General features: G+C 44.1%; 3 protein-coding genes across 5 annotated transcripts in view; all 3 read right to left on the reverse strand.

The window, feature by feature from the left end:
* The window catches only part of spidr (scaffold protein involved in DNA repair), a 73592-nt gene that overhangs the window by 23161 nt on the left and 26473 nt on the right, over positions 1–23958 (reverse strand). The gene's annotated exons all lie outside the window — the stretch shown is intronic.
* On the reverse strand, positions 13368–17996 carry ube2v2 (ubiquitin-conjugating enzyme E2 variant 2). Of its 2 annotated transcripts, none has more exons than XM_049748192.1 (4): positions 17857–17996; positions 15687–15835; positions 15095–15220; positions 13368–15024 (listed from the first exon to the last, which is right to left on the reverse strand). In XM_049748192.1, the coding sequence occupies exons 1-4, from the start codon at positions 17870–17872 to the stop codon at positions 14878–14880; spliced, it is 438 nt and encodes a 145-aa protein (XP_049604149.1). In that variant the 5' UTR covers positions 17873–17996; the 3' UTR covers positions 13368–14877. The 2 variants fall into 2 exon arrangements, with proteins under 2 accessions (XP_049604149.1, XP_049604151.1); XM_049748194.2 differs by lacking the exon at positions 17857–17996 and adding an exon at positions 17322–17673.
* On the reverse strand, positions 18357–23777 carry mcm4 (minichromosome maintenance complex component 4). The gene is made up of 17 exons (XM_049748165.1): positions 23698–23777; positions 23209–23283; positions 22974–23132; positions 22757–22896; positions 22570–22671; positions 22240–22335; positions 22066–22161; positions 21825–21963; positions 21497–21717; positions 21292–21412; positions 20512–20771; positions 20072–20437; positions 19864–19991; positions 19411–19618; positions 19108–19336; positions 18820–18953; positions 18357–18733 (listed from the first exon to the last, which is right to left on the reverse strand). Exons 2-17 carry the CDS (start codon positions 23267–23269, stop codon positions 18638–18640), a joined length of 2556 nt encoding a protein of 851 aa, XP_049604122.1. The 5' UTR covers positions 23270–23283; positions 23698–23777; the 3' UTR covers positions 18357–18637.

Genomic DNA, 23958 nt, shown 5'->3' on the forward strand with positions numbered 1-23958 from the left:
TCAATCTGCTCTAATTAGCATTATTTTCACATTCTTAAACGTGAACTCCAGCTGTGCCCGGGAGGCAATAAAATAGAATCCCCGGGAAATGTACAGAAAAATAAATGTGTCAAAAGCAATCTGTGGACAAGTCAAATTTTAACTGGCTTTGGACTTGGGGCTGAACATTCAGATTGTTCCGGCGATCAATTGTGACACATACACACACACTTTCGCTCACAGAGAAAGTTCCCACCGCTATCACATCATTAAGTGCAGCATGTCTCTTAATGCCTCTCTCGAGTTTTTGTTTACACTATCCAGTCTTTCCAAGCGCTTAGGGAGGAGGGAGGGCTTTAAGGACACGAGGAAGGGGAAAATGGGTTGGGTGGGGGGGCGCCTTTCATCGACTTAGCTCCGTTACACTGTTTTTCAGTCAGCGTACTCTGCACCAGATGTGCGGCGGCTCCAGAGTGGCTGCCATGTACTGTAAATCGCCATCGGAGGGCTCGTCAAGCCGTGGGGTAGCAGCGCTGCGGTGTCGTCAGCCTCAGCCACTAGAATATCAACGGAAATTTGTACTGCAGAGATCCCATGAGGCCCCCGAGGGAAGGGAAGGGGAGGATACTTGGGGGAGTGAGACTGATGACCAACGAGGGGAGCAAAGTTGTTAATACGCGCAAACAAATGTCTAATAGTGAGGAAATTTGACATCTAGGATGACACCGCTATTAACAGCATTGCTGATTTTAGGCCAGTGATAATGCCATTAAAACAAGTAAAAAGAAATGGAGGTGCCATATTTGTGTTTTTATATGCTAATGCTAGCATACCACTTCCTTATTTCAGTGGGATAAGACAACTGGAGTGTACTATTTCTTACTTGGGGGCACGGAGAACGGTTCCATTGTGACTCACACAGTAAAATCAAAAGAGGGGTGGCACCAGATTGTCCTTATTGAGTCTGTTAGTTTGCTAACTACAAAATCTACTTCCTGGTTAAAATGTTAGCATTAGCCAAATGGGACTCTATTTACATTTCAGGGCAGGAAGGTGACAATGACAAACTGCAAAAACAGAAATACATTTCTCTCCTAAATTGGTAACCAAAAGAAAAAAAACGTAGCATGTTCTATTTGTTTGTTGGTAACCTGGCGACTTACCGGTTAAGCCGTTAGCCATAGCCAGATGGGAATGTACCATTTGCATCATGCCATTTTACACTTTAGGTTAGTGGCGGGCTACACCCCAGAGTCGAAGCGTGAGGCAGACGTGCTAACTATTAATCCACAGTGCAGCTGGGAATGATTCAAACGTGACTCAAGAAGTAGCAAATAAAACTCTCAATCTGGAATCTTAAGGAAACTTTACCCAACAAACGGTGAACTAACTAATGCTGCACAGATTATAACGGACGAATCTTGCAGAAAATCGGTACGACAGGCGCAGCTCTCCAGCGTGCCGTTAACGGAATCACCTCCTTCGAACACACATAAATGAGACAGTTGCTGAACCAACACGGTGGACTTTACGGCACCCTGGCGGCCGACGTGCACATAACGGAAAACGCCCTCAGTATTAATAATATACCCGTAATGTAAATACAAGTGGTGTGAGTCAGAGTGAAGCTGGAGGACGCAGACTCTGGAGTGTCATCAGGGCAGACAGTGAGTTCACCACACACATGCACACACACACACACACACATTCCATCTCTTTATGTTTTCCCAGGCTCAGGGATGCTGCAGGCTGGGGGCCGTGACTGCTGCATAGGAGAGCCGCTGATGACTTGCAGAGCAAAGTCCTCATGTGCACGCTCATGTTTTATCACTGTCCTTCGGAGCCTTTCCTCCCATTAGATATTAAAGGTCACTTGTGTTTCTATGACAATGGAAAGTTAGAAACATGAGAACGCTTGCAAATGGAAAAGCGGAGCAGTGGAGAGTGGACTCAATTGGTGGATTGCAGTCCAGATCAATTTGTCCACCAATATGTGTAACATTTTGATTGAATTATGATGCATGCTGGACTTTTATGTCAGCACAAAGCAAGAGATGACGTCTAACATTGAAGGTTCAGTTGTACAACATGGTATCGTGCTCCTTCTGACGCACAGGAAAAAAAAAAAAAAAAAAAAAGAGAAGTACTGCTAGCTGCAGCCTCTGGGCAAGCTTCTTGCTTTGATGGACAGCGCACAGAAATAGATGTGCTGAATCAACAATTACGGGGCAGCGTGAGCAGCAGAGAAAAAAAAAAAGACCAGAACCCTAAAATGCATTAACATCTGTTTTTTTTTGGGTCTTGTTTTTTGCCTTCAGTGGAAAAGTTGTCATTTAATCTCAGGTCACATGACTCAACAATAGTGGCTTTTAATGGCTGGGATTCTCAAGTGATAGAAGCATTATGATGAAGGAAGTGCTTTTTATTGTCGTTGTCTTTTTCCACTAACATTAGACATTTGAAAATATTTTTTTAAAGAATGCTGCTCTTTGTTTCCATACGTTTGCTCGATACATTTGAAAATAGTTTTTAAGAGTGCTTCTTTTTCTTGGTAAAACATTGCAGCATGAATGGATGACTTCCTGCGTGCCTAATCGATCCGACTTCCAGGCAATGACATTTCAGTTGCATTCAGGTGACCTTAAAGGCTTTTCACATCCAAAAAAAGAGCCAAATATGATCTGGATGTGTTTTTTTTTTTTTTTGAGTACCATTCACTTTTAGTGACACTGTCAACATTCTAAAATTGTGCACTGTACCAATATGAACTGAGCCTTTTTGCTTTTGTTTTCTTTTTCACTTTTGAAAAAGCAACTTTGTCATGTCATAGAAGCGTAAAAACGTCAAGAACCTGTAAAACAACACCAAAGTAAAAGTACTCACCCTTTGATGGCAGAGCGGATGGTGAGGCTTGTCAACGTCATACTTTTTGTCTAAAAGTCGTAAAAGTGTCAGAAATTAATAAACCGCACCATATGTTAACATTTAAAAAGAGGAAAATAATTACTAACCATTAAGTCATGCTGAGTGAAGATTACGACGTGAACCTTGGAGGTCGGACAATGGCGAATCCGCCTTTTGAAACTCCCGCTTTCTGTCAACTACTTCCGGGTACTGAGAATACGTTATAAACATCACACTGTCCATGTTATACGCAAAATTATACATTGTACAACCGTAACCGTATGTATCATATTCTCAATCAATAATTAGCTCAGACTACCAGCAGTATTACAAGGTCTGACCATTAACTCTTCAACAGATTTACTCACCTGAAACAGCGGAAGTTGCAGTTAAGACCCGGCGAAACTCCCGCTCACTGTTAACTACTTCCGGGTACTGAGGAAGTAGTTGTAGTTGTCCCAGGTGCCTTATTGAAATCCGCAAATATTCGCCACCGATACCATACAGTACTATTTGCATATAACGACATTTAACGTGTTCAGAAACATTTAAAATTTTATTTTTTTTAGTAATTAAAAAACAAAAATTAACATGGCGGGTGAGTATAAATGTCCATTCAAATGTCCATAAAACCACCACGAAAAGTCATTACAGCGCTTACTTTTTGGCTATGGAATAACAGGACAAACTTTGTGAATTATATAAATGAAATGCTATTTACAATTAAGTGTAACTCGTAGTCAGGCACTCCTTAACTAGTTTTAAGAATTTCGCACTTTAAAGAAAGAAAATGTCGCTTTGTAAACATACTGTTGTCCCCCTCGGCCACGTCGTGACCTTCCCCTCCTGCAAAGACAGAAGCGGTGCATGACCCCCAGTTTCCTTTGGGATCCCCCAACATTCATCCCCCAGGCTTCCCCACCCTCACCCAGTAACGAGGCAAGGCGTCAGAGGCCTGATTATTTGCACTGACCCGTGTCTGGCGTCCCGGGCACAGTTGAACTGGATCCTATTTACTCGGAGTGAAGCAGAAGGAGAGGGACCAGCAGTGATAGGAGAAGGGGGGGTTGTACCGGGCTCGGTGCAGCCCCCGGCTCCAGTCAGTCGGCCCTCCTCGGCAGGTTGATGAATGTCCAGGACTTGATGATCTTTGCCACCCAAGCCAGTGGAGTGGAGCTACAATGACTTACAGTCTCCACGTTGAACGGCCCACTCCCACCCCCTTCTTCAACCCTTCCACTTCCAGCCAGGCAGCAAACCCTGCGGTTCTCAAGAACTCAAGCTGGCTTCCTTCTCTGCATCCCCAAACACTGGAGGTCTATCCTTCCACAGCCTGATTGGGACTCATACAACCCGGCGACACGCGCTCGTAGGCCCGACCGCAGGCCGGCCACACATTTTGACATACGTGACACTTGACTGTTGATTATGTAAGCAAAGCAAAGAACACATTTAATATTTTGTCTTCCTGTAGGTGGTGACAGCTGCCGCCAGCCCACTCTAAATAATAGACGGGAATATTTGATGCGCTTTTGCACTCCGCTGACTGCTCGGAAGTGAAAAACAGGTGAAAATGTGCTCTCGGGATGGCGAAAACAAAAAGCATGCCGAGAAAAGGGCACACGTGAAAATTGAACATGCAAGTCAGTCATGTGGAATTTTGATCCTTTTAGCCATCAAATGAACAAGGCTACATTTTAATCTGGTGATTTTCCAATTGACAATCATTTCAGTCTGCTGCCTAAACGAGTTGGCTTGTGACTTACATAATAACAATTTTTTGGATGCAAAAAAAAAAAAAAACTGTTTGCTGCAAATTTTATACTAATACAACACAGACTGGAATGGACTTTTTGTAATATTGTCCTAATGATTGTTATAAATATTGCAAAACAAATGTGATGTGAATCTACAACATAACCCAAAGCCATTAGAACGGCGTGTGTTCATTATTTTGCCATCACGATTTCCCTCCGCAAATCCGACTAGCAACATTCATTGCAATTTGGATGACGCACACGTCGCCGCACATTTTTTGGCCGCCGCCGCCGTCTTTGCGCCATCTTTCCATCTACATGACCCCCTTTAATCATCACCGCCTTTTCCTTTTGGGTTGACTTCCACTTCAAGTAATGTAACAGTGGTGGTCCAATAATCCCACCGGGCGGAAAAGATGTGTCATGATTAGTCTTTGCGTAGCCAGCAGGAGTCAAAAAGCTATTGAGGGTTGTACAACAGCAAAGTAAAATCTCTTTGCACCAATGTGTCTCAGTCAGCGATATGAGCAATTTACCAAGAGATAGATTCCAGAGAGGTGAGGGCAATTAATTTACTTGAAAATTTAAATTAAAAAATAAAATGACTGAAGTTTGGCCAATTTTAGGCTGATTTCTTATCAGCTAGAAGATTTTGTTTAAAAGGCCGATGCGTCAAAATGGCAAATAACTGCGCCGATAATCAGCCAGACATTCGCTTTCGAAATTACGACTTCATTCTCCTTTTGTTTACGATGCCGCTACTTTTTTTCAACTTTGACTTTTGATTTGTTTGGAGAGTGCTACTCCTTTGTAGTGCCTCCAATGATGTCGGATGACAGCTGATGAGGGTGTTTAGCGTTGAAGTGATAAAGATGACAGAGCGAGAGTCAAAGGAGCTCTTTGAAAGGCAACCGTGTCCGCGCATGCTTCATCCGTGTGTTCCCTTTAAAGCACATCTGACTTCCGTTGAAGCCCCCCTGCCAGTGTGGGAGACATTCCTGACAAACGGGGTGAGCCGGGGGTTTTGAATGGCGGCCTTGTTGAGGGTCAGCCTCGGCAGCAGCGACAGGCCTGGTGCCCCGCTGAGCCGGTCCGTGACCTCGCCTCGGAGCGGCGCTCCCAGGTGACAAATAAAAAACACGGCCGTGGGGGAACCTCCGGCTCCACAATGCTAATTCCACACAATGTGTCCAATTGTAACGCTTCTGCCGCCTATTCACAGGATGGCTGCTAATTGGGAAATAAATATAAACAAAAGGCTATTTGAGTGTTTTTTTTTTTCCGTTGGCGCCACAGAAGTCAGTGCCATGATCGCTTCATACCGCACATAAAGCATCATAATTCATGCTAAAGCATATCTCAGTACTGGTCAGCGCGTTTGGAGATCTGGAAATTCCAGACGGTCGCCGTTCTTATCTGAGATGGCTGCGGCTAGATATTAAGTCAAAAACAGTTTGTTAAAGACAAAGGTGCCTAATAAATGGTTGGGCTTATAAAGGAGAAGGAAGGAAGGTTTGCCATTGGAGCATTTACTCAATATCCTTGATAAGTAGCTAAATAAGTCAATTCAGTTAGTAAGTTAGTGTTGTCTGACTGAAAGAACATTTAGCCATGACCAACATCACTATTTTTATGACTAATAATGACTACAAATGTAGTTGAGTCAGTGAAGTAGTAAGCAAACGCGTCAACATATAGCTAGCATAACTGAAAACATTGATTTTACATAATAAAGAATATTACGTCATATAATCTTATCTTAACTACTTTCCTGTCTCGTAAAAGTAACATGCATTGACCTTGATGTAATTTTTCTTTGTGTTTTCTATAACTTACAAACAGATAAGTGATAAACCTAAGCTTTTTAAGTCTTGTTAGCGAGCTATTTATTTCCATCGTTATGCTTGTTAGCATTGCTTAGCCATTTCCCGCCATAGGCTAACAGCCGTGGGGCCCAGCTGAGTGTTACTGTCTAATTGCCACTAAACAATATGAACTTTTGGAGTCTACGGGCTCTTTTGGTAAAACATAATAAATGGCTTCGAGTTGCTAATGTAAAGGTTGGGTGCGTCTTGTAGGGAGTGCTAACACAAAGCACATGTTCAACTGCTGTCCGCCAAATGAATGGGCCTATTGGGAGGGCAAGGCGCGTCTCTGGGGACATTCCGCCGTCAGCCGCTATTGAAACAACATGGCCAAGATAAAGCATTAGGAACTCGGTAGAAGAATAAACGCTTAGCGCCAGAGGAGGAGCTGAGCTCATCCTGCAAAGGAAAACAGCGAGCGCTGCGAGTGATGGACGCGCATGATGACTGTGGCGCCAGCCGACCTCGCTCTACTTGCGGGCTGCATGGGAAATGGAGAGCATTAAAGGGCCCGCGTACTTGAGTTTGTGCTGATGTCACCAATGTGCTGCGATGACTTTTTTTTTTTTCTCCGTCCAAATTGTTCTATTTATTTTCCCCTCCTGACTGGGAATAAAAATGATTATACAAGACGCTGTGAGGCTTCTGTTCCCTTTCTACAGATGAGATTCTTCACCAAAAATCTAGCCGATATGGAGCCTAAATCACAGCTTTGAAGAAAATTAATACATTTAGAGTCATTTCCAAATTATTAACAAAAAAAAGACAAAAACTGTTTAAATACCACGCATCAATGTTACTGTATTAATTCTTTGTGGTTGAGTGAGTGAGGACATTTGTACGGCATTTCTGGCTTACTTTTATTTTCCTTAAATATAACATTTAGTTTCAAGTTACCTTGGCGGGAGCACTGTATTAGCGATTGTGCAGCTTGCGACTTGGCAAGCTCACGCAGGGGGTCAAAGTGACACAGAACAGGACTTGTTGCAAAAATGCTGCATTCTGGCCAAAATCATCTGTGTACTTGCAACATTCCAGGTTATTTATATAGCAATGGGAGAACGAGAGTGGAGGGGGGGGGGGGGTAGTAATAGTGTAGACTTCGTGTCTCTGCTTGGTGAGAACTATTAAATTACCAGTGGATGTTTTTAATTACTTCACATAAATGTTGCAACACTAAACGAAACTAAAGGCTGCATGTGCGCGTGCATGTGTGTGCGTGTGTGTGTGTCAGAAAAGGGAGCATTCCTTCTGCTGGCGTGAGGCAGAGGAAATGGCTCATAAAAAAAACGATTGGTGCGTCCTGCTGGAGCCTCTCATCCTGGGATCCACTTAATTGCTCATTTTGGCCGCCATTTATTTCCTCATATGGCATGAAGCAGCCTAATCCCACTCACTGAGCGGTGCCATCGGGTCTTTTATTATTATTATTAATCTTATTATTTTTAACAAGAATGGTGAGGAAGAATTCTGAGAATTAGCTCCTTTGCGAAAATCTTTCGTGGTTTTTAATCACTTGATGACAAATTGACTTACTTTGCCCATAAACTTTCTTGATTTTGTTATGTGTACCTTTTTTGTGTGCGTTTTATAATTATTTTCACATTTTTAATCATTATTATTTGAATGCGGCCAACCTACGATAAACGCTAGTTAGCGAGTTTTTTCTCCGAAAATGTGTGACACCTAGTGTTACCTTAAATGGGTCACTGAGCAGCTAATTAGTGAATAGTTGCTGCCTAGCATAAACTTGACAGCAAGTTAAGTATCGACTACCTCGCATTAGCAGCCACAAAGCTCATCTAGTGTCTTGTTATGAAGTAATCACTGCCTAGCATTAGCTTTAGCAGTCATGGAGCTCATGAACAGATAGTTAGCAAGAATTTACCACCTAGAATTCAGTTCAATAGCCACCCCACTAACTAGTTATCAAGTATTTCCCGCTTAGCATTAACTTTAGCAGCAACCTTGAATTCAAATCTTCTCATTCTCGAAACAATAGCTTGTCAGCACAGTGCTGCACTTGCGTAAAATATTAGTATATTTTTAGCTGACATGTTTGTTCATCACACTTGTGACAAAGCCACCAAGTTGTCATGATGAGTCAAGCCACCAAAGCTTGTTTTTTTCTTTTGTTCTGCGTATTTGCATCGAGAAGTATGTGACTTCCCGTCAGCTCAACCGCCGGTGTCTCCCCCAATTGCCCCCTCGGTGCCCGACGCCACGGCTGCTGCCCGCTATTGTGGCAGCCGAGAAGGAGGGGAGGATGTGGGACAATGTGAGGAAGGAAGAGGAGGGAATCCACAAAGAAGACAGCATTCCCCCGAGAAGTCTATCTCCTTCCGTCCCTCTTGACCACTGACTTTGTCATCGCTACACCTTGTTTAACTTTAGACATTGCCATGCTTGTGAGGGTTTCCTTCGGGTACAATCTGATGGCCGCTTTGAAGCTAACTAGCAAGTATTTTCCATCTCATGCTAGCTTTAGCAGCCAAAAGAATATGTCTAATGGCTAGTTACTGTGCTTTTTTTCTAGCTAGCATTGGGCTATGTAGATAATGGCGGGTTAGCGCTTATTTGCCACCTAGCTTTAGCAGCCATGTGACTTAGAAGTATTTGAAGTGTTAGCTTTAATAGTCAACTGACTTTTCTGATGACAAGTTCTCAAGTTTTTGCCAGATAGCGTTACTATCTCGTATTTATGTTTAATAATTTGTATGTTTTGCTGGTTCCAAGGATATTTGGGACTACTTAAGATGGCTTTTGATAAAACATGAATGAAATAGCTGTTGCATGACAACAAATGATCATTTTAATGTCATCTTGCGGCTAACAGCTATTAGTATCTCGCTTATGCTTGCCACAAGCCCAATGAGTATGTACCGTTGCAAAGGGTACCACAGATGAAACCCGTCGGTGGAAGGGAACTTGTTTCCAGACGTCTTGTTTACGACACAGGCTGACTTTTTTCCATTAGTGTCTTGCACGCTTAAGCCTCTCTTTAGAGAATGCATATCTCAGCTGATGGATGGCGCTATCGTCAAGCCGTCTGGCCAAGAGAGGGAATTAAACGCTCCGGATATGAAGTCAAACTGCGAAATGCAACCTGCGCTTTTTCAACACTTGGCCAGGATGACACATAATGGGCCTTTATTAAAAACCTCAGACCTCAAAAGGAGGACTGCGACACTGATACTTGGCGGCAGTGGCGAGTGGAGAGACGAGGGAGAGTGCTGAGCCATCACAAAACTGAGCGGCGGCGGCGTACGCATGAGCTCACCACGCCGCTATGCCAGCGCGAGGCCGCAGGAGCCGTGGAAATATTTGGACGCGGCTTCTCGCTCGTCTGCAGAATAAACCGACGCGTCGTCTCCCGCGGTCTCCAGGACACGTTTTCAAATGGCCACGCTAAAAAAACAAAACTAAAAAAACGGGCGGCTCAGCAGGAGGAAGCCGCGACCGCAGCCCGACACCGCAGACTCGTCTTTGTCAAGCCCGGCGTGACTTTGCGATCGGTGTACTTTGAATGTTTCTGCCTCACAAAAACAATGTTCAACTAACCGCCATTAAATTTAACATCTAGCGTTAGCTTTAGCAGTTGTACTCATTTGCTGCCTTTTGTTAGCAGTAAGACGTGTCTATTGGCTAATCAGTGAGTATGTCCCACATAACATTAGCTTTAGCAGTCGTTATCACGCATTTGTCCCAAGCAACACGTCTAATGGCTAGTTTATGAGAATGTATCAACTTGCGGTCCCTCAGTGAAGACCACACCTAGTAAAAGTGCATTAAGTGTTTTCTGAGTGCACAGGGTGCAAGCGTGTGCTAGCATTTACCACCTAGCATCAGCAAGCATGACTCGTCTCATTTGTTGTCACCGATCATGATGACGCCACCTAGTGTTGTCTTTAGGGGCCATGGATTGTCTTCAGCACTAAACTGTATTAGATGCTGTATATGGGATTTTTTGGATTTGTCCTGCCCCATCATTTTCTTATTTTTTAAATCTGACCACCAAACAGACTCGAGGATTGCCGGCAGTACGGGAACCACAGTTTGAGAACCACTGGATGGTATCTCACAGGGGGGAGCTAGGCAGTGAATGTTGGCGACAGTGTGTGAGTTGGGGTGGATTGGGGTGGGGGGGGGCACCCTGTGAAAAGGAACTCATAAAAGTCCCATTTGTCGGTGATGCATGAGTAAGTGACGGCAGCTTTGGCGCACGTGTTGGCGGTGGCGCTAAATGAACTGTTAAGACAAATAATCAAAGACTGCAACTGGCGCCAGTCGAACTAGGGAAGGTGGGGTTGGGGGGGCGTCGAGGGGTTTAGTGACACGCCACTCCGCGGACCCAACACGCTCTCTAGCAGGTGGAGAATCCACTGGCCGTCCGTGCGTCCGTCAGGGGCTTTCACAGGACGGAAGCGCTTACACAAAAGAGGCCGAGCGGCCCGCTGACAAGAGGAAAGCGCCGCCGCACTCCCCTGCTTTCCAGCTATTGTGCTCTGGCGCGTTTCTCTTTTTAGATGTTCTCTTTGGAAACAGTCTGACAGCTATGCGTGCCAAAGGACGTCAATTCCACTCATGGCCGCCTGCTGACTATTAAACCGACTTCTCAGTGGCCTCACCGACACCGCTGTTGGTGTTCCAGGCGGCTTAACGCATCTTAAATTTTGGTATGACACGTCTAACCTGAGTCTATTAAATTTGTGTAGGGTACAATGAAGTCTCAGGACTATCACAAAATTGTTGACAAGGAACTGAGTCATGATGTAAAATGCGACTGAACTACGAGTGACAAATCTAGCAGCTAGCTAGCTAGCAGACAGCGCGAGAAACTAAAGTAGCAGTTGACATTGATGCAAATGGTTTTAAATGCACCTGCTGCACAAGTTCCAAATGAAAGACCTCCATTTACAAAACGTTGATTAATAGCTAGTGAGCTAATTTAGCACAAGGCAACCGTGTCATTCACACACCGCTATTCCATTTGTGACTTTGTATATCAAAAATAGTATGGAGCGAATTTCTTTATGAAAATCTTATATGTCAAGGGCATTTTTGTTCACGTTGCCTGGTAACTGATGTTGCTTCTTAAATGTATTTTTTCCCCCCTTGTCCTTGAGATCTGTGGAAAGAATCAGTGCTAGTGCACAATAACTAATACAAAGAAATAAAGCTGCAAGCTGCGATAAATGGGAGCTAAGATGTCACAGTGTCTGGAACTCGAGAATAAGGCACATTCTCTGGTGTGTTAGCAGAAAGCTTTTTTACAGTATTAACACAAACAAGAGGTGGACCTTTTGGCCCTACAGGGTGAAAGGTTAGCGGTCTGGCAGCAGAGGCCTGCCTCCGACAGTCTGCCGGCTGCAGACGAGATCTATGTCCCGCTCAACTACTTCTGGCATTCCTTCCCATCTTAGAGCCCTAAACTGTTCCCGTGGCTCCGATCTGTTCTGGCCTACAGACACTATTTTTGTATCGTAAAAGAAGACAAAATAGCTTATTTACTTAACTTCAGAGGGTAGCGGGCATCTGTTAGCTGTATATTAAAGGAGAGGCTTCCAGTAATGAGTGATCAGGGACGTTTATTTACTCAAGGACAAATCAGGGGATGCCTTTTTGGGATATTAAACACGGCTAGTAGAACAGAAAAAAAATAATGTCTCTTCAAGCCGAGGCCACTATTTGTGGGAATGTAAGCGCTAATCACTTTTGTGCAGGTGTCGAGTTTGAAGCGAACACGAACGTGACGGGACTTGAGGACAGAGTCGCTGCTTCCGTTGAAGGAAAAAAAAAAAAAACAGCTGCTAGGAAATATGACAGCTTGTGCAAGCGTGCTGAATAAAAGTGACAAATATTCACTGCCCCAGGAGGCTCTCTTTTTTTTTTTTTTTTTTTTTTAGGGGGACAACTATGCCAAGTGAACAGACAACTTGAGATTTTATATTCATGACTTTCTTGAAGTGTGGAGGAAGAGGAGGCATAAACAAATCAAGTGAAAAAGGATGAAGAGCAGCCTATCGGCACCTCACAGTCAAAATCCTGCCTTGGCCTCCCCCACGAGGGGAGAGGGGGGGGGGGGGGGGGCGAGGAAGGTCATCTTCAGTGGCAAAACACTGACTCACTTCACACCCACATACACACATGCTAAGTGAAAAGATTACACACAATGCTAGCGCTACACACGCCTGCGACGTCGCAACCTCCTGCAGCCTAAGTGCTAAACATGTCGCTTTACTTAAGCGTGACGGCGTGCACTCAAGCAGCCTGTGAGGGTCACACACAAGACCCGAGACTCAAGGCCTGGGTGGGGGCAGAGCGCCCTCTAGGGTAATACAATCGGGATGATGGGTGGGGGGGTCAAAAGAAAAAAAAAATCAGTCCATCCAAGCCTGAAGACTCATGATGGGTTGGTCTCATCCGCTCTTGTAACCGAGCTTGTGACTCATCATGATTACATCAAACAACCGACTGCCTGCCCACGTCGTTCATATAACGCACACGCCTTGTGATCAAATGAATTTTGTGAGGGGTTTAAGGGGGAAATCATCATCACATGTCCACATATGCCAGTGATGTAACGTCCATTTGTATGCAAATCAGAACAAACTCAAAGCGATGAATATCTAACAGTGTGAAAAAGATTCTAAGTCATAAATATTAAATAATCAGAATGGCAGTTAAGAAACATCAAAAATACTAAGCTGATGCGTACACCCCAGAAATCTTTTTCTATTTGCACATACTACTAGAATCAATCCGTCTCTCAGTCAAGACATTCCACACTAAAATACTCCCTTGACATTTCTATTGCGTTAGCAGCATCTTGTGATGGCAAGGTCAAAAAAGGAGAAAGGCAGAAGTTGCCATTTATTTATTCATTTCAGAAAGCATGGATTTTTTTCTTTTTCTGTGAGTTTTTCCCGCAAACAGCTGAGACACGTTGGGCACAAAAACACACAAAAGTGGCTGAATTCATAAACAACAAACCACAAATATGTGAGAGATTACTAACGGAGCTAAACTGAATATTGACAAGTAAAATGAGAATTAATGCACAGATTAAGCAAGGCTTGGGTGCACAATCAATCATGACGAGGCTAATTTACTCTTCCAGTAAAAAAAAAAAAAAAAAAAAAGAAGAAAAGCTTAACAGTGAGGTTCGCAAGGAATAGATGTCTGGTTAGATTATTTCAATGAAAAAAAAAGGCCTGAAAGAAAAAACGGTGCTTTTTACTCCAAAGTGCTTTTTAACATGACTCAGCAGCCAGACACTGCCATCTTGTGGTACAAACCTGAATCATCCATCTGTTTTCTACAGCGTTTCAACTCATAGGGGCGCATAGAATATTATTGCAATTAACGTTTTTTCCCCTCACTTCCCCTATATTTATTTTTTTAAATCGGGGGACATTTATTTACTCTAAATGTTGGTTATTGGCCTCCTTGATTATCATTATTAAAGTGTTTTGGCCCTGAAAACAAAAAAAAAACATACTGGTATAACATATCGGTCTTTCTCTACTTAAAATTCATGTTCTTGTGGAAGGAAGAGGTAGAAACCCCACGCAAAAACGGATGGGGGAGAACAGGCAAACGCCTCAGACTCTCCGGAGCTGAGGTTTGAACCCGCAACCTTTTGGCTGTGAGACGCGCTAACCGCGACATTCCGCGTACAACAAAACAGAACAAGTTAAAAAGCAATAAGAACTTTGTTGTCTTTTCGCAGTGAGTTTTAATTTTAGGAAAATCACAAGTTCATACACCTGCCATTTTCACTAGAAGTTAAAAGCAAGGTTTTTCTTTTTTTTTTCTTTCCTTTTTCGGAATAGAACAGGCTTCAACGTCTGTTACATGTCAAAGAGAAATACCTCGAGAAGAGAAACATTGGTATTGTGTCAAATACATAATATATATTTATATATTCATTAAAAAAAAAAAATCTCTCACCTCGCGACACTACTTGGAGACTACAGTCACAGTTCGGTATGGAGCCATCTTCATGTTGAATGTGGAAAAACCAACAGAAAAAAAAAAAAAAAAAAAGGGTCTTGTCATTGGGCCCTGTGGTACACACAACTTCAGTCATCACCGAAAAGCAGAAAGCTGTTACGGCTTGTACATAATAGTCATTTCACTGACTGCTCTTCTTGGCTTCTTTTATGCTGAACGGAAGGGACTTTTTTTTTTTTTTTGAACGAGCCAGGCCATAATATGAGAGTCCAATCCTGCTCTTGCATGGGGAATACTGTAGATGAGCAACACTTCTTTCTTTTGTTTTCTTGTCATTGTTTCTTTTTTTTTTTGTTGTTGAAATGATATTTCTACGTAGGCTTTTTAAGACAGAGGGTCAGAACAATCCATGGTGATTAAGTGCTGTAGTTTTGTCCTTCTGGTGGCTGCGGAAGCTTCATATTTTCTTTGGACATCATTAGACGCCTTAATTCTTGAAGGACAATTTTAATGTTATAAGAATTCTGCCATTTGGCTAATACTGGTATGCTACGTGAGTCCACCTGTGGGATAGACACAAACAGTTTGACGGCGGTCCACAAACATTGGAAATGTGAAAGGAGCGCCGCTTACCGTCCCGTTGGAATTATTTATCCCGTTCATGGAGATTTTTGTAACAAATCTAACAGTTGGGGCCGTTTCTGGGTACCTGGGTCCGCATTCCACTTTCAGGCTGTATATCCTGTTCTCGTAATTGGTCTGAAAAAACAAGAGTACAAGTGGATTTGCGCTGCACCCTTTTATCGCGAGGGGGGGGGGGGTTACGTTTCAGATCCGAAGGTGAAATTGTGCCATACAAAGACCACATGTTCTATTTATTTCATTTCCCACATTCACCTAAAAGACCTTAAACACATCACACTAAAATAAAAGTCAGTATAAAATGAATGGAAAACATATTTAAGTGCGACTCTAGGTTAATAATGTGGGTGTTTTCAGATTTTTTCATTCTGACTTTTGTTTTTCAAGGTCAGTTTTCAGACCTAGCTTGGTAGCTTTTGTATTTGTTTTTTTTAATATGCTTTATTAGTTTTATTTTTTGAAATACACAATATATTTAAATGTAAGATTGAAAAAAAGTCACAGTCAGTATTACGTAAGACCTGACCAAAACAAAGTGTGATTTTAGCAATAGAACGGCCCGCACGGCTGCGCAATTTCTTACTCTGGCCGGCCCGATGATCATGGCGGTCCACTGCGTGAGGGTCATGTCATCATCGTTCTCCAAGCCCCAGCTCACCGTGCCGTCGCCTTCCCCTTTCTGGCCCTCCTCCAACTCCTCCAACAAGCGAAAATTGCGTGGCACCTTAACTCCTGCAAGCACCGACGACATATTTGATTCGATATCAACACAGAGTTTCAATTGGAAAATAATTCTCAAAAGATTTTGTGACCAAGAAATAATGATCCAAGTCCCTACAATCGATGAATTGATTGGTGTGCACATCTCAGGTTTTGGTACACTCTTGGCATCTTAATAGATATTGACAAAGAACTTGGACAAGCTCATGAATCAACCATTTGCAAAGAGTTCCACCGCAGGGAGCACACAAGGAGACTTGACTGCTGATTTTCTTTGACCAACTGATTGAGGGTAATGGCCGCAGTTTTTCTGGCTGACGTGGTAAGAGCAGCCTGGTTAATAACAGGGCTGCAAAAGCAGTCAATCAAAGGAGGAGTGTTCGACGCATGGAAATTTTTTTGGGAGGAACTTTAGCACTGAACACAGCAGTGTGACAGTCGCATGCTGTGTTGTAAATGATGATGTGGAAAGTGGCCAACACAAAGACTATCGATTCTCACATGAGCCATCATTTTAACAAAAAAAGGACATTTTAATTGCCCCTTCCTTTTTTTTTTAACCCCTTCCGCTCTTAATGTCACAAACTGCTTCATTTTTAATCAATAAGGGATGGACTTGAGGCAAAAATGGAAAGAGGGATGCTTTATTTTTAGTTCCCACATGACAACCAGCTAATGAATTCCATACCTTAGGCATTACTGCCATCTAGGGGTATTCACGGCACATAGCACTTCATACACTACTGTATTTTTTAAATATGCTTGGTAACATTGTTGCATTTAAAAAGTTTTTTTTTAACAGTTTTAAATGTGCTTTTAATACACATGGAAGCGGTAAAACTACCTGACAGCTGACAATGAATGCCAAAAGAAGGCAGCAAAGGACTACTTTTGTCTAAAGGGAGCGCTTCAATCCACTTAAATTTGCTTAATCGCCACCAGGGGGCGCTAAAGCATTACTGCAATCATTTTGGCCTGACCACAAAAACGGCGAATGGGTGAGTTTACCAGTAAATAATGGAGGATAGTTAACACCCAATAATTGAGTAACGTTTTGGCGCGGATGTCATTAAAACATCTCGTGGTTATGTACCACGGGTTTTACATTTAAATGTTTTCATTTGACACGAAGGTTTTCTTGCCTTCAGTCCAGCGTTTGCATAGATTAGTGATAGACCACGGCAATTCCGAGCTCTGGTATATTTTGGGCGTACCCCAATGCTATTTTCACCCCATGTCATTTACACATGAGAAACATAACACCTGGCTATGCTAAACATGAAGCTGTGGCACGAATACGTTTTCGATACAAGCGTTCGTAACAAAGCGGCAATTTTTATCGAGAGTTGTTTTAAAATGGTTACAAAGCAACGTTGGACGGAAACAATGATGATCGACACTACAACGAATGTGTCGTTTGTGTGGAATATAAAAAGATACCACCGAAAATGTCGATAGAAATGTAGCACTTCTATTACGTAGACGCTGTTAGCATCACCTGACATGGATGAAATGTAGCGCAGATAGCGGTGTACGCTAGCGGGTTAGCCACACGAGTCCATTGCGAACACAGTCAACACATTATCGCAGCTAACCAAGAGCCACACGCTCGTTTTATTATTGCGGTTAGCCTAGTCCCACAACACTGAGACGAGTCAATGGACGGACAACGATCGGTCACAAAGCTCTAGTCGCCCCGGTTAATCTTAGCAGCCAGGCATTCATTATGTCGTTTGACTAGAAAGTAAATGACTTCAAAATACGTCACAGCGTTCGTAGTCGTTGGTCCGTTATCTAAGCGAGACGCATTCGTGAGTTATTGCGTCTCGTCACAACGCCTCGGCTACTAGTTAGCAACCAAGGCTACACGCATTACACGGCGCTTTCCCCCATTGAGTCTGTCCGGGAAACAATTCTCTCGTGAGCGTCGGAGCGGAACCGAAGGGTGGCGAGAGGCTGGCCGCGAGCTCGGCTTCGGTCCCAATATTTATATTAGCGAGCTGGTTAAATGCTAGTTTGTTTGGCACACAGACCTGAGGAGGCCGCCATCTTCTTCAGCAGAGTCCAGAAGCGCAGAGAAGTGTGACGTCAGGCGGCGCGGCGGGGAAATGAGTTGCACGGGCGCGACACGCCCTCTTCCTCCGCCGCCTTAGCGGAGTATTTTTTTTTTTTTTAATTATTCAAAAAACAGGACCTTTTCATAAACAGTTAAAAATATTGCTAGTTGTTTGAGGTAAAAGAACCAGTGAAGTGATTAACAAGTAAAAGCAAAATGAACTTAGTACAACAATTAAAAATATTGAACTAATTATCTATTCAACATAAATCTTACTGTGCACAAGAACATTTATAAACCAACTAATTGAATACAGAAATAAAAAAGCTCTAGCTAAATTTAAAAAAGGTCTAATCAGAAAATGAAATCTTGATATGTAATAGCAAGAATCGCTAGAAAAGTACACAGTATTAAGCAAAATAGTTATCAAATTGTCACCGGTAGCTAATTCAGCTTCCCATAAAAAGACAGGTGAGAAACTTTTAATTGCTTTTACTTTAATACAAACAAGGGCATGAAGAAATTGGTGGTACATTAAACAAATACAAATCCCAAACATTAGCTCTAATAATTGCCTTTTTTTTTTTTTTTTGGTACTACACCAAAGTGTCATTTTTGTGAACTTCCACATAATTCTTAACACCCAGAAAGGATGTGTTGCAATCATACAAGCATTATTACCAGTTTTTGTTTAATCTTCTTTACAGTACAAAGAGAACATATTTGAAATCAAACTGTACATAAAGTCAGGTGGCACCTCAGGCTAGGAGGCGCACAGTCTTTCCAGTCACCGTCAGGTAATCTTCATCAGCGAGGGCTCGCAGTGCCTCGTCGAATAACTCCTTGGTCACGGCCTAGGAGGAAGTCAAACAAGATAGGTAATTTCCCAGAGATTAAAAAAAGGAAACGACAGCAAAAAAAAAGAAGAAAATCTACTTACAGTTTCCGACTGCCCTCGAAGGTCATCGAGCAGCTGCTGGTACTTGATGGCGTGCATCTTGCCCTTGGCCTGGATCACCTTCTTGAGGGCCTGGGCCACCTCCTCCTTACGTTTACGAGCTGTGGCGCTCATACCTTAGAACAGAAAATCACCTTAGTACCATCTTGCTGATTTTTGTTTACATTCCCTTGATACTAAAAAAAATAATAATAATTGACCAGCGTATTCTTATTTGGATCACTGAACGATTAACTTCCACGACGGTTCAAATGTGATGTCGTCACTTACCAGTGGTGAGGATGGAGATGTCCACAAATCCCGTCCTGGGGTCAGTGGCCGATTGCTTGAGGGCCTCCCTGTGCAGCCTCTTGGCCTCCTCCACGTCGATGGTCTCCACCTTCTCAGAAAAGCGCACCTTGGCGTGGGCCTCGGCCAAGCGTATCAGGGACTCCAGTTGTCGGGGGTAAGCTGAAACCATTCCCCTGCCGCTGCCGATCTTCCTCATGTCCACATAGGCCTGCGGGAGACCAGCACGGCGGTCTTGAACACTCCAGTGAAGGGGAGCAAGACAAAATGGCGGATGTCATGTACCTCAATAAGTGCCTGGCCGGCTTCCTCGTTGAGTCGCGGTACGACATACGTGCGCGCATACGCGATGTAGTCCTTCAGCATAGCCATGTCCAGGAACTCCTCTTCCATCTGCTCCTCACTCTGGTAGTAGAGCGACACCAAGTGGTGGGCCAGCCGACGGTCGTACGCCTCATCCTGAGGGTCCAGCATCAGGAAAATCAAGTCGAATCTGGAAAGACATCAGCAGTTTTGGCTTTGGGCATGATATTTTTCTATCGCAAGTAATTTATAGAATTGACTAGTTTTAATGCTGTTATTGATTTTATTCAGCTGCTATTGACCAATGATATCCTCTTATTGATTAGGAGAATCAGCCACGGTATCGACCACAATTTTATGAAAATTGAGGATTTGATTCCGTTTGTGCTGCTTTTACAAAATTGGTGAAGGACTGCAGTTTAGAGTGGTAGAAACCTGGAGAGCAGCGTGTGAGGCAGTTGAATGTTCTCAATGGTGGTCTTCTTGGGGTTCCACTGCGACTCGACTGGATTGGCAGCAGCCAACACAGCGGTGCGGGCGTTCAGCTGGCAAATGATTCCCGCCTGTGCTCCAAAGAGGGGAAAGGTGTGAGCAGGTTTCCACCCCCGCCCGCGTGACTCAAGCGGTGTCGAGGTCGGCGTACCTTGGCGATGGAAAGCGTCTGCTGCTCCATGACCTCGTGAAGCACGGAACGCGTGCTGTCGCTCATCTTGTCAAACTCATCGATGCAGCAGATGCCGTTGTCGCTCAGCACCAAGGCGCCGGTCTGCAGCACCAGCTGCTTCGTCTCCGGGTCCTTCATTACGTAAGCGGTGAGGCCCACGGCGCTGGAGCCCTTCCCGGACGTGTACTGGCCACGAGGCACCAGGTTGTACACGTACTGAAGAAGCTGAGATTTGCTGGTACCAGGGTCCCCGCACAGGAGGATGTTGACCTCAGCACGGAAGTTGCCGCGGCCCGTCTGGCTGAAGTCCTTGCGAGTTCCGCCGAAGAGCTGCAGAAGGATGCCCTGGAATGAGGAATAAAAAAGTGGTCAAGAACACAAACATTACAACTCTTGCCGGGTTGATGACACTTACACACCTTTTTAATGTCCTCATGCTCGTAAATGCTGGGCGCCAGGGCGGAGGCGAGGCGCTCGTAGACATCGGGCTTGGCCGCCAGCTCCTTGAGGGCCCGCACGCGGTCCTCGGTGAAAAGCTTCTGCTCGTTTTCGTCGTCCATGCCGTAAAGGCGCTTTTCGTCCGTTTTGCGGAAGTGGATGGCGTCAATGTGGGTCTTGTACACCGACTTGACGTTGCTCTGCAGCGGGTTGACACGCATGGGCACCGCCCGGTAGATCCCTGCGACCACACGGCGACGTTAGCGAATGCTCCCGGCTGCGGTCAATAATTATTTTGCTAATTTCATAAATATAGATATAATTAAATAATATATAAATAAATATTTTTACAATCAATTATTTATGAGCGTATTTCTTTCCCAGATTAGTGTATTAACCAATTATTTTGGTTTATTTTGTATTCTTTAGTGACTACAAAACAAAAGTTAAGAAAGATCACACAAGAAAAATTGATGTTTTTCCAAAGCAGAAGCAGATAGTGGCAAATGTCTTATTTTGTTTAAACAAACAATAAATCAGTTGTGAAGGGCTAGAGAAGTGAGAAAATTCTTATTTATGAGGGCCTGAAATGAGAAGATTTGGACATTCTTGAGTTCAAAAATCTCTTACTATAGATAAGTAAAATACAAGAAAATTAAATTGATAGTCGCTTTGATTTCGATACATTTTGACATGCCTTTTTTTTTTTTTTTTGGACACGCCATTTTTTTTTAACTGAGATGTGTGGAGTGCCGTCTCACCGGTGATGTTGACTCTGTCTCCGGGCTGCACTTTGTCCACCAGGTCATTGTGTGCAAACACACCGGTGGTGTGCGGCGTCTGGCCCGCCGGCATGTCTTCGGGCGACTCCTGAATTTTAATCTGTTTTCCGAAGAAAGTGACAGATGCCGTGACCGCGCCCACACGTGGCGTAAACAAATCCGCCCCGGGCGCTCGGCAACCCACCATCTGCTTGTCGGAGAAGACCGAGCGGTTGTGAATGAGCGCCAGGCTGTGGGTGGTGTTGCAGTGGCGGCACACGGCCGGCTCGGCGATGCGCCCGCGGTCCACCTCCACGCGCGTGCTGAAGGCGCACACCTGGCACTGGAAGAAGCCCTCCTGCATCTCGGGGATGAGCTGCGAGGTGCGGATCACCATTCCGCTGATGGTGATCAGCTGGTCGATGTCTGCGCCGCCGCGACAGAAGGCGTCATTAACGGCGACCATCCCGCTCCAAACGTGTGGCGTGTTACATATGATGTCACGGGGGAGGCATCCTGCAGGTCCCACTCACCTTCTGGGTTCAGGCCCCTCATGTTGCGGGTCTTCACCGCGCTGTAGGGGCGCACCTGGATCTGGTACTCTAAGCTGGAGTCTGGGAAACGTTCAAAGAAGAGCTCGTTGACTGCCATATCGAAGGTGGGGATGACTTCCTGGCAAAGAAGACACAGAATGAATGTTTTGTCTCCACATAAGTGAAAATTTAATTTGCTTCCATTAAATTTGGGGGAATAATTCTTCATTTTGGACCAAACCTGCGGGTAACTGATGAGCTGCCTGTAAAGTTCTGCATCAAAAGCTCGCACATGGCCGCAGTTGACGTTGAGAACAGGGTCGCCGACTACACTGATCTGAGGACGGACAACACCAAAATATTTAGATGTGGCATATTCTCTTTTTATCATAAAAAAAAAAGTAGTAGTCATTACCTCCTCCAGTTTCTGCATGTAGATAGGCTCATTGAGGTCCAGGCCGGCGTTCTCGTCCTCTGTGCTGTTGGGGTCGACGAACCTCTGCAGGAATCTCTGCGGGCAAAACAGATGAGGACACTTAGTAAAATTTATACCGCAGTTTTGAAAACCCCATTTTCATTGCAAGCTTGCAAGCCTTTATTGGCCACATTACAGGCTTTCGCTGGCGTAGCCCATTCATTTAAATTAGTGTGCCACCTGAGGGGTAGTGGTGCAGGAGGGGATAAAAAAAAAAATAAAAAACAAATTCAAGGTAAAACAGCTCATCTCTGTTTTGTCACCACATACCTGAAACTTTTCTTTACAGGTCGCCACATTGACGTCAGTCCCCCAGATGACCAACCTCTGACCCGCATTTGGCTCGCTGGTAAGTGCGCCCTCGTTGCTTGGCTGGGAATAAAAATTTAAATAAAAATTGGAAAAAGTCGTACGAGAGTATGTACAGTTTTGGGGCGGTCAGTTAGGTTGCACGTACCGGCTCAGACTGAAAATCAACTTGAGGGGCTTTTCTCACGGAGCCCAGATCGGGACGTTGGCGGGATGGGGTACCCCGGATGCTACTCCGGGGTGTCCCATACAAGAGAGGGGAGCTCGTGTCCATGTCATTGGGGAGAACTGGTGATATTATAACAATGCATTCAGGAACTTCAAACAATCATAGCAACACCGCAAAGAGTTGCTGAATAAGTCACCTGAGGCTCGAGGGCTGGAGAAGAGAGAAGCGTCTTGCGGCGCCGGCGGGCTGAGCATGTCGATGACGGGCGAGGTGGGCATGGGCATCAGGTCCCCAGTGGAGGAGTCATGGGCTCTGTGCCGCTGAGACGCCGGCGAAGCCAGGCCATCACTGCTGGCTGCAGGTTCCAACACAAGACAATGACGCCAACAAACATCACGTGTATATATTTACGGATTATAAATACAACATACGTGTGGACGGGTTGGTGCTCCTCCCTCTTTTGCGACCAGGAGTTGATAATGGAGAAGACATTGTGGAGAGTGGATCTAGATGTGCATTACAAACGGATAATGGTTAAATTAAGCCAAATCAAGTAGACAGTATATCAAGTAGACCTTGAGTGCCTTGAAAGGCGCCTTATAAATATTTTTTTTTTATTAAAAGATCTGGAGACAAATTCTAGCCTATGAATTTTTTATAATTTACGTCCTTTGCGTTAAAATTACTCTTTAGCTTTGTTTAAACGAATTCGATAGATGATGTGCTTCGACAGAAGCTTTAAGGAACATTTCCACCATTACACATGGGGCAGCACAGCAAACAATAATCGAATCGAGATTTCAGTGTTACAACAAATGAGTGAACGAACAATGGCAAGCGTGAAAGATGTGTTTAACGAGTCGGACGCTTATAAAAGTGTTATTAACGGAGAATATGATTACAAAAGTGCTGCTTTTTACCTTTTGTTTTCCCTGCTGCGCTTCTGTCGGATTGCTGCAGTGGCGCGAAACTGTGACTGACGTAACTTTCGCGGGGAACTTTGGACCAATGGGGAGCCAGGATCCGTTTCTCACTTCCGGTTGGATCTTCCACTGTTAAGGCTGGCATTTGATTGTGTTTGTTTTTCATAATAGGTATTACCCATCCCGGTTATACGTTAAGAACAGTTTGTGTACAAATCAGCTCTTATTTGATTGCATTCAAATAAACTTTGCTTATAT

Source organism: Syngnathus scovelli, chromosome 17 (assembly GCF_024217435.2).
Source record: "Syngnathus scovelli strain Florida chromosome 17, RoL_Ssco_1.2, whole genome shotgun sequence".
NCBI lineage: Eukaryota > Metazoa > Chordata > Actinopteri > Syngnathiformes > Syngnathidae > Syngnathus > Syngnathus scovelli.